At 39.2% G+C, this 10,515-nt stretch overlaps 1 protein-coding gene across 1 annotated transcript in view; it reads right to left on the bottom strand.

Moving 5' to 3' along the window:
• Nucleotides 1–5,331: 5,331 nt before the first annotated feature.
• Nucleotides 5,332–10,515, bottom strand: part of RLF (RLF zinc finger) — an 83,515-nt gene continuing 78,331 nt past the window's right edge. Inside the window, exon 8 of the mRNA XM_012735762.2 lies at nucleotides 5,332–10,460. Within this exon, the coding sequence (XP_012591216.2) occupies nucleotides 5,805–10,460 (4,656 nt within the window). The 3' untranslated portion in view covers nucleotides 5,332–5,804. The remainder of the gene's footprint in view (nucleotides 10,461–10,515) is intronic.

Genomic DNA, 10,515 nt, shown 5'->3' with positions numbered 1-10,515 from the left:
CATGCTACATAGTAACCTATATGACATGTTATTGAATGAGTTATTTACTGACTAGTATCTGTCTACTCATCAAGGAAAAATGAAGATATAAAAATAAAATGTATGGTTAATTCTCAGAAAGCATTCATGAAAAAAGATAGTTCACATACAAGTATATATACTCTAAATTGTGAGATCAGATTACAAAGGCAGCAAAAATCCAAAAGAGTTTGCACCAAGAGGAGAAGGGGCATAGTAAGGAAGGAAAAAAAAGGATCAGTTACAACAATTTAAAAAAAATAGTTTGATGCTATACAAGGTTAAGATACAGAAGTCAGACACCACAGGTTCCAATTTGTTCATTCTGGTTGACTGAGTGAAAAAAACAGGGATAGAGAAGTCTGTTGAAGTAACAACTATTTTGTTCTTGCAGGAAAGAGAGGTGTGGTATGTTGTTTGAGGTGTCAGGGGCACATTCAGAAAGTAGGGTCTAGAATGCTGTTGGAAACATAGTACTCATGTTAGGGTGAAATGACTCACTGACTTAAGAATGACTGCTGGTAATGTAAAACCCATAGTCCACTAATGACTATGGCCAGAATCATTTATAGCAAGGAACAGAAGTTACTCAGATATGACTTGAGATTTGATTATAATAGTTTAAGCACAGGTCAGAAACCATTAAAGAATAGGTAAAACTAGAAACATTTTGGAGATAGATAGGATTGTGACAACTATTTCCTAAGACTTCCTATACTAGAGTACATAACGTGAAAGTTACATGGCACCTTCTTCTTTACTTTCAAAGCATAACATAATTACAGTTATTTATGCAATTTTTGGTTTAATATCTGTCTTCCCTATTGTAAACTCAATGAAGACAGGAACCATGTCCATTTTATTCACTACTATATCCCTAGTGCTTGGCACATAATAGGCAAAATAAGTATTTTTAAATGAATGTAAATATCTTTATAGCCAAAACTGTTCATTCATCAAGTGGCTATTGTATTTGTGCAGATGCGTGTATGGAGTAGCTGTTAGGAGAAGTACTGGGAATATGATGGATCTGGGTTCAAATTTTGGCTCTTAGTACTTTGGACAACTTATTTACCTAAAGCTTAACACACTCATTTGTATAGCAAGAATAATTCCTACTTCATAGAGCTGAAATTAAGATTTGATAATATGTGTAAGAAAACCATGCCACACATATAGGTAAGGACCATTATTATTGGTAGTGAAATTTATGACTGGCCGGGTGCGGTGGCTCACGCCTGTAATCCTAGCTCTCTGGGAGGCCAAGGCGGGCGTATCGTTTGAGCTCAGGAGTTCGAAACCAACCTGAGCAAGAGTGAGACCCCGTCTCTATTATAAATAGAAAGAAATTAATTGACCAACTAAAAATATATACAAAAAAATTAGCCGGGCATGGTGGCACATGCCTGTAGTCCCAGCTACTCGGGAGGCTGAGGCGGCAGGATTGCTTGAGCCCAGGAGTTTGAGGTTGCTGTGAGCTAGGCTAACGCCGCAGCACTCACTCTAGCCTGGGCAACAAAGTGAGACTCTGTCTCAAAAAAAAAAAAAAAAAAAGAAATTTATGACCAAATACAGGGTATTATAAATCTCAAGAGTATAAGGTCCTTCAAAGAGAATCTAGTCCAAAAAAACCATTTATTTTTTGACTCCCTTCTTGGATACCCAAACACCTCCAATGATGAATGTATCACTGTCTGTGGTAGGCATCTCAACTTACCTTCAATAGTGTCATCCATCCATCCAGCAATCCAGCCATCTATCACTCAGTCACTTCCACTCAGTAGTCTTCCACATTACAGCATTAGTATTTAATGATTTATGCAATGCCTACTTTTCAAGCCTTCAATTGGTATAGGGCACACACACACAAAAATACCTGCACCTGGTCCCTGCTTACCTATCCAACCTTCCCTCCTTTTCCTCTCCCATTTATTCTCTCAACTGCAGTCATAGTCATCTTGTCAATGTCGCCAACACACAAAGCTGCTGCACCACAAAGCCTCTGCATGTAATTGGATTACGCTCTGCCTCAATTTTTTTTTTTTGAGACAAAGTCTCACTCTGTTGCCCCGACTAGAGTGCTGTGGCGTCAGCTTAGTTTTTAGAGCAACCTCAGACTCTTGGGCTCAAGCAATCCTTCTGCCTCAGCCTCCTGAGTAGCTGAGACTACAGGCATGCGCCACCATGCCTGGCTAATTTTTTTCTATATATTTTTAGTTGGCCAATTAATTTGTTTCTATTTTTTAGTAGAGACGGGGTCTCGCTCTTGCTCAGGCTGGTTTCCGAACTCCTGACCTTGAGCAATCCGCCCACCTCGGCCTCTCAGAGTGCTAGGATTACAGAAGTGAGCCACCGCGCCCGGCCTGAATTTTTTTGTGTGTGTGCAGGTTGGAGTGGAGTGGCTATATTAATAGTTACGATCATTATGCACTATAGTCTTAAACTCCCAGGCTCAAGTGATCCTTCCAACTCAGCCTCCCAAGTAGCTGGGACTACGGGTACGCACCACTGTGCCCAGCTTTCCGGTTTCTGTTTAAATATCATCCTCAAGAAAGCTTTTCCTGTCTTTTTTGGGTCCCCATCTCATAGTGCTTTTTTCCTATCACTTTTACTTAACTAATTATTTGGAGTGTTTTGTCTTCTCTACTAGACTCTAAATCTCCATGACGCAGGAAACTTAAATGAGTCTTGTTCAATATTCTTATCACCCAGTGGCTAGCAGATGGTATGTTCCTAGTAAATATTTAGCTTCTTATTAACATTCAGATAGCTGTCTTATGTCTCTGGTCCTCTTTTCCAGGCTAAACCTACCAAATACATGTTGACATGTATTTAGGAGGTTTTAAAATCTTCTATCTGTCCTGGTTACCTTCCTCAAAGTGATTCAGACCTCCAAATGCAGTCTGTTAGAGTCCACTCTTGCAGGTGTAGACCAAGCAGGCCAGAGCAGTGTAAGCCACTTTCTAGACCCAGCTCTACATAATATGGCAAAAATCAGTAGCATAAGGCCAGGAACTATCAGTTTATCTTGGGGGGGAGGTAGGGAGAAGCAACTTTTCTGACTTTTAGAACTTCCTTTCAGAAAAGAAGAAAATTTGACTTTTTCATAGGTTGTAAGTTATTCACAGAAACAAAACGCACGTTTTCCATTTCTGTATTCAATAAAGTTTTGTTTTTTTTTTTGAGAGAGTCTCGCTTTGTTGCCCAGCCTAGCTCACAGCAACCTCAAACTCCTGGGCTCAAGTAATCCTACTGCCTCAGCCTCCTGAGTAAGCTGGGACTACAGCCATGCGCCACCATGCCCAGCTAATTTTTTTCTACATATTAGTTAGCCAATTAATTTCTTTCTATTTATAGTAGAGACAAGGTCTCACTCTTGCTCAGGCTGGTCTTGAACTCCTGACCTCGAGCGATCCACTCACCTCGGCCTCCCAGAGTGCTAGGATTACAGGCCTGAGCCACTGCGCCTGGACTATCTCAAGTTCTTTATCTATCAAATAATAGCACCTACCTCATGGGATTATGAAAACTCAACAAGATAATTTTATATAAAGTGCTAAAAAGCATAATTACCCTGAACTCTCACAGTACTTCCCACTTTGTATTCCAGGCCAGTGCTTCTAGAACTTTTCTGTGCCTATGTATGATCCATCTGGAGATCTTACCATTATAAAATGTAGATTTTAGTCCAGTAGGGTCTGGAGTGGGGCCTAGGTGATACCCAAGCTGCTGGCCGCCATGCTTCAAGGAGGGCTGAGCTACCCCAGCCCTCCTTCACCTTTTGTTAGAGTTCCACAAAGGCCCTGAAAATTTACTTTGTATTTGTGTCTCCCAAAGCACCTGAAACTGTATGTTTTTAAATATGTATGTGCTTATATATTTGGTGAATGACTATGCCCCTTAAGACTGTCCTTGGCAGCTCAGCTCAGAAGTAGGCAATCTTGCCAGATGTGGTAGCTCTCACCTATAATCCTAGCATTCTAGGAGGACTGTTTAAGGTCAGGAGTTCAAGACCAGCCTAAGCAATACGGAGACCCTGTCTCTACCAATAAACGAGAAAAAATTAGACAGGCATGGTGGCTAGAGCCTGTAGTTCGAGGTTGCAGTGAGCTATGATGATGCCACTGTCTTAAAACAAAACAAAACAAAACAAAACAGAAAACAAAGAAGTAGGCAATCTGGGACTGAGAGAGGACAGATTGGGAATGGAATGCCCCTAGAAAAACTAATCAAAATCTTCCTTTTCCACAGTTCCCCACCTCTTTCACACATACGCTCATGAAAATGGGTGAGAAAACAATGACCCCAGAAAATTCTGGGTAAAAGTAGAGAATGAAAGTGTCTGGAACTCTTGAAATCCTAACCACAGGGATGATAAAAAAATGTCAATTGTGTGTTTGAGTCATTTCACTGCTAGCTAATGAAAGTGGCTGAAAACTTCACAAGCAACAGACAATAAAGCTACTGTATTTGTAAGAACATATTGCTATCCCTGTTATTAAACAAAGATGTCCCACAGTCCAATGAAACTCAACATATCCAAAAATCAAACTCATCTTGGCTTTTCATCCTCTTCCCAAATACCTGTTCCTCCTTTTGTATTCCCACCTTAACTGATTGCATCAAGATTTCTTTAGAGGTTTCCTCAAGTCCTTTTCTTCACTCTCCAAGCCCCAATCCTGTTTCCTTGATTTCATCTACTCTGCCTTCTGCTGCAAGCGTCAGTACAGACTCTCAACAAGTTTGCCTCAATTACTTCAACAGTCTTATCTTCTATTTCCTCTCTCAGCTCTTAAAATCACACTCCACGTTCCAAGCAATCTATAAATTAAAATTTGAATGTGTTACTTTCCTTTAACATCCTTCAAAGGCTCTCACCTGTCTATAGACTCAAGTCCAAACTCCTAGTGTTCATGGTTTGGTTCCTGCCTATCTCCGCAATAACTTCACTCCTTTCTACTGCTCCCCTTTTACAGTCAGCATATTAAATTATTTGTAGTTCCCCGGAAACATGCCTTCATGCCTCCACATTTGTGATCCCCCGCATGTTTTGCTTGGCATACCCTCTCCTTTCTACCTGGCCAACTTCTGGATATCCTCCTTTGGGAGTAATCTTGACTCCCAGAGCTAATTACTCAATCTCAGAATTTTCTTCCACAAAAATCTTAACAGGTATTAAAAAAAACCCCTTGATCTGAATGGTTTAATAAGAAATGAAAAATTACTGGGGTAAAATATGACTGCACATTTCAGAAAATAAGTGGGATTCCAGTTTACACGTGGCATGAAAACTCATTATGAGTAAACAAGAAATGGGTGAAAAATTGTAATTTATTGAAACTCAACTCAAAAAATATAAGATGCTGTAGTATACAATATATTACACAAAGCACCCTCAGGTGCACATTCAAGTCAAGTAAGAACTCCATATCCCTTTCCCTAGCCCTCCCACCCTGGGACCTTAGTATTTGTTTCATATACAATCATGCACACTTAATTTGAAAAAGGAAGCCCCAGTATATTTTGATGTATGAATTAGCACCAAACAAGAGTACAGTTCCATTTCTTTTTTTTAATAAACAAACAAAAAAACCCAATCAATAAACCAACTGGAGAGCTAATGGACTCAGCCAATACTGCTGACATAGATATTATACATTCATGTAAATACACAGCCTATTCTACCCTAAACAACAGTGTGGCTGGGTCTCAGCCTTTGTTCGAGTTGGCAATTGTCCCCATGTTGCAGTGTTGGAGCCAGTCTGTTTCTAAAACAAAATTGCTATTTAGGAACTTCCTACACAAAGCTCATCTGTCTTTTTTGTTGGAAACAACTCTAAAATTGGTGTGGAAAACTTAGATCTTTCAAGAACAACCACTGGCCGAAGATAATGAAGCTGTTTTAAGGCAAGCTCTCCACAGTCTGTTAATGCTTTGTCTAATACGACCCTCAGGTTTTCCAGGGAAGGAACTGTTGTTGTTTCTGCTACTATCAAAGGTGGGATTGTAGTCAGGTTCTCATGAATTGTAGAGTCATTGGAAGAATGAGGTATGTCAACTTCAGAGTCACTGTTATTCACCGTATTATTTGCCATGACACTCCCCGTTAAGTCATTACTGGGCTGTGAAGAATTACTTAATGTTAAGTGCTCTGTAGGCTCCCAGTCATCAAAATCATCTTCTTTCTCTTCACTTTCCTGAATAAATTTCAGAAATGAAGATTCAAATCCCATAGGTTTGTAAGTCTTCAAATCAAATGATCGGGGCTGTGAATGCTTCCTAAAATTCTCTTTTGGGATATGGGTTGAATTTTTTATAATGTTTTCTTGCCCTGAACTATGCTGCCCACTCTCTGAGTCTTTAATCCTTGGTAAAGGCAGCTGGAAACTTGTGAAATAAGACCCACTTTCATTTCCACTGGGATTAGGTATGGAATTTTCTATTTTACAAGGAGATGGCTGAACTATATTACACTGTTCCAAAGAAGTGGTTTCTGAACTATGGTTACATTTCAAAGTTCCCCGGTAAAGCAGAGTATTTGCTTCAAATACTGGGCTGCTTTCTATACACCCTTTCTGACCTCCATTCCTTTCACCTGGATGAGAGGAATCAGTGTTCTGGAGGGGTACACTACTGTCACCCGGGGAATGGCTGTGCTTTGTATGATCTGATTCACAGCTTCTATTTTCTTCTTTCTTTATACAGGCATCTGCCTCAGAAGGGGGCTCCTCCTTAATTTTGGTACCGTACTTAACACAAACAACAAGGTTCTCCATCTGTTGCTCTAAGTAGGCACTACTCATCTGATGGGTACGTTTATAATGCCTCACTATGCTGCTCTCCAACTTCACCACGGATAAGCATCCTTGAACCATGCAGGGGTACTGTGTGTGCTCAGAGTGCTCCACACACATATGGAGGGCTTCGGCTCTTGTTTTAAAACTAATTGGAGCTTTCTTTTCTTTGATTAAGCCACATTTTTTAGTCTTAGCATTAAATGATCTCCTGGTACTCTGATGTTCATGGCCCTGAGTATGAGCTGTTTGACATACCTTTTCACTCCTTAGTAGTCTTTCATTTGCTACTTTCTGACTTCTAAAGAGATCATCATAATAGTCCTTGTGTCGGTAATATACATGTTGGGAGTAATTACTGCGATGTGTGAAAATCTGGCCACAGCCATTGAGATCACAATGAATTTCATAATCTGAATGTATTTCTCCTTCAATATTATGCTGTTCCATCAAGTGGTGCTTCAACTTGTTGAACGTATAAAAAACAGCAGGGCACTGAGGTTGGTTACAAGAAAACCTTGCCACAGATTCAGCTTCAGAAAGTATTTTAGGCTCTTCAATATGGTCTAGGTTATGAGAGTCACTACAGTGCTTAGCAAGAGCTTTGGAGCACAGGAATCGTTTATTACATTCCTTATATTTGCAAGCAAATATCTTCTTACATTTGACAAGTTCCCTTTTGGTTCTTGCTTTGTCTTTTTCTAAACATAATTGTTCTTTGTTGTACTGATGTACAGTTCGGTAATGGCGAATCAAGCCTTTTAAATTGGTGAATGAGGAGTTGCAAGTTTTATGGATACAATGGAATGGTTTGTGGTATTTATTCAAAATATAGCACAGATTTCCTTTAGCAACAGTTCGCCTGCTACCTCTTCCCTCTCTTCCTTCTTGTTCTTCTCTATGGCTGCCTATTGGTGATGAGATATCTGATGTTTTACTTTCTGTTTCTTCACAAGATGACTCCAAATCTGTTTCTGAACTGCATTCATCCTTTTTAGAATGACAGTGTGGCTTATCAGAGTTACTGTTGGGATCACCTCCAAGTTCTGCAGAACAATCACCTTTCAACCTTTCTACTGAGCATGGGCCTTCATGATCACATTTTTCATTATCTAATAGTCTGTGAGTTGCTCTGTCACTGCCAATTTGATGTTTATTTTTATAATGAATCCTAAGGTGTGTTTTTCTCGTAAATGACCTTTGGCAAATGTGACACTGGAATGGAGAATACCGATGTTGAAACATGGTTAACTGAAGGACTTTTTCTTTAGAATAATTATGCTTTTTAAGATAATGCATTAACAAAGCCTCTCTGGTCACAAATTCGTATTTGCATCCTTGAAGCTCACAGAAAAAAGGCTTAGCCGCCAACTGTGCAAGGTATTGACTTGGCATATTTTCATCTTGATTCTGAAAATTAAGGTCTGAGATAGATGAAACTGATTGAAGAGACTTAGCACCACTGGACGGGTACCCTTGCAAAGACCCTGAGAAAGATCCATGTGTTATTGAGTTTTTCAAGCTTAAATGTTTCAAGCGTAACAAAAGTTCCAACATGGTATCCTCTGTACATGGCCTTTTAGAAGCACAAATGGAGGCTTCTGAGGAACAACCTTGATGTTCTCGTTTACATTTAGTATGAATATTGTGATCTAGACTTTCATCTGGGGAGTCACTATTTGTATCTGAACTGGGTTTTGTTTCTGCATCAAACTTTTCAGTTGTTTGATTATGTTCATTACCCAAACAGGGCAAGACATCTTTTGTCTTTATCTTTTTGGGTTTAAAATGGTATGGATGAACTTTCCGTAGATGTTTCTGCATTCCTCTTGCATTTTTGTACGTGGAACCACAGCCATCAAAACCACAGGTAAACTTAGTACCATCAAAACAAACTGCCACATTGGAACATTTTTCTTTTAAACTGGAGGGCACAAAGACTTTCTCATGAGATAATAATATATCCTGCATGTTTTCAGAGTGATCTAGTGTGTCAATCAACTCTTCATTCATTGAAGCTGAAGAGCTATGACTTAACTGATCACTAGAATTACTGTCACTGTTTTCTTTCAGGTTTTCTGCAGTTTCTGTATCTATTTGAGTAGTAGCTGATTCTGCACAGAAGAGAAGATCCTCAGGTAAATGTGATTTATCAGTTTGGTCAAGTGGATGGGGCTGATCAATACAATCTTGCTTTTCACCTGCTGCAGACTCCTCAAGTTTCACTGGTTTCTTTATGTCTCCATTTGAACTTTCAACATTATGCATTGAGAGGTGATTCTGGTATTCAATTTTGGAATAATAGAACTTTTTACAGCCAAGAAAGTTGCACGTGTAAGATGCATCCCTAAAGTGTTGTGCTTCATGGTGGTAAAGCTGTCCCAAGTCACTGAAAACAATATTACAGCCATTTAATTCACATTTATAACGAAGATCACCATGTTTTTGCTTATGGTTAAGTAGTTCATTTACTGATCCAAACCTAGCATAGCAATCTATAGATACACACATATAAGGTTGGGGACCACAATGCACTTGTTCATGCTCTCGCAGGTGAAAAGCAGACATGAAATGTCGTCGACAATAAGTACACTTCTCTCTTCTATTTTTCATATCCAAGTAGTGCTTGGCATTTTCATCATTATTTTGGTGTTCAGCTTTAAGATGCACACTTAAGTATTTAAATTGCTTAAATACACGGGAACAGTCTGTACCAGGACATGGGTACAAATCTCTGTCTTGCAGGTGGCAGTCTTCCAATTTGCTGAATGTGACATATTCATGAGATTCTCCTTTGGCTTGTTCATTCAATGAATGATTTTGCTCTGGGGTTGCAGAGGGGCTCTTGGGACAAATACCCTTTTGAGAGCCTTTTAACAGTAATTTCTTTTTAGAGCGGTCCCTTCTGCTTGGTGGCATTTTAACATGTTCCATCACATGAGGAACAAACATTTCTTTTCTCTTAAATTTTTTAATACAAACTGGACAAGTATAAATCCCATCTTCCATATGCATCTTAGAATGATGAAGAATTCTGGCCTCTATATATTCCCGTTTACATAACAAACAGAAAAACTTATATTGAAGCCACCTCTGATATCTTTCAGAAGAGCCAATGGGTTTTTTGTCTCTTTTCTCCTTATGCTGATCTGTCAAATCTCTTCTTCTGTATTGTTTATCGTCTTTACCTTCATCATAGTCACTGAGGATTGACTCTAAGACATCTGTGTCATTAATAGACATTTCATAGCCACTTAAATCATCATCAGAATCTGAGGCTTCTTGTCCTAGAAGTTGGTGGCAGTGTCGTTTTAAAGTTTTCCAGTCCCAAAATTCAGGATCAAAAGGCCAGTGGGCTTTTAAAGCTAGTAAGAGCTCACATCTAAGAGAATTCGGAACTGGTGCATTTTCTTCATCAAATTTTTGATCTGGTTGCAAATACAGATCCTCTAACATATTAAATCCATCCAAACTGGGTTCAATTAAGAATTCTGTAAGTTGACAGGCTCGTCTAACTTCCAAATCTCCTGGTAGAAGACAGGCGATTGTTTTACAAACTGATGCCTTCATTTCCTCATCCTCACTTGATCTGAGTTGAAGAGCTCTGACACATAGTAAAATTGACACCCCAAGACCAGCATCTTTTGCCTATTAAAAAAAAAAAAGAAAAAAGTTATATCTTTCCTATACAGAAATGTTACAT

The sequence above is a fragment of the Microcebus murinus genome, chromosome 2 (genome assembly GCF_040939455.1).
Source record: "Microcebus murinus isolate Inina chromosome 2, M.murinus_Inina_mat1.0, whole genome shotgun sequence".
Taxonomy (NCBI): Eukaryota; Metazoa; Chordata; class Mammalia; order Primates; family Cheirogaleidae; genus Microcebus; species Microcebus murinus.
Note: the sequence above shows the minus strand (reverse complement) of the source record. Positions and strands in the feature narration are given on the sequence as shown.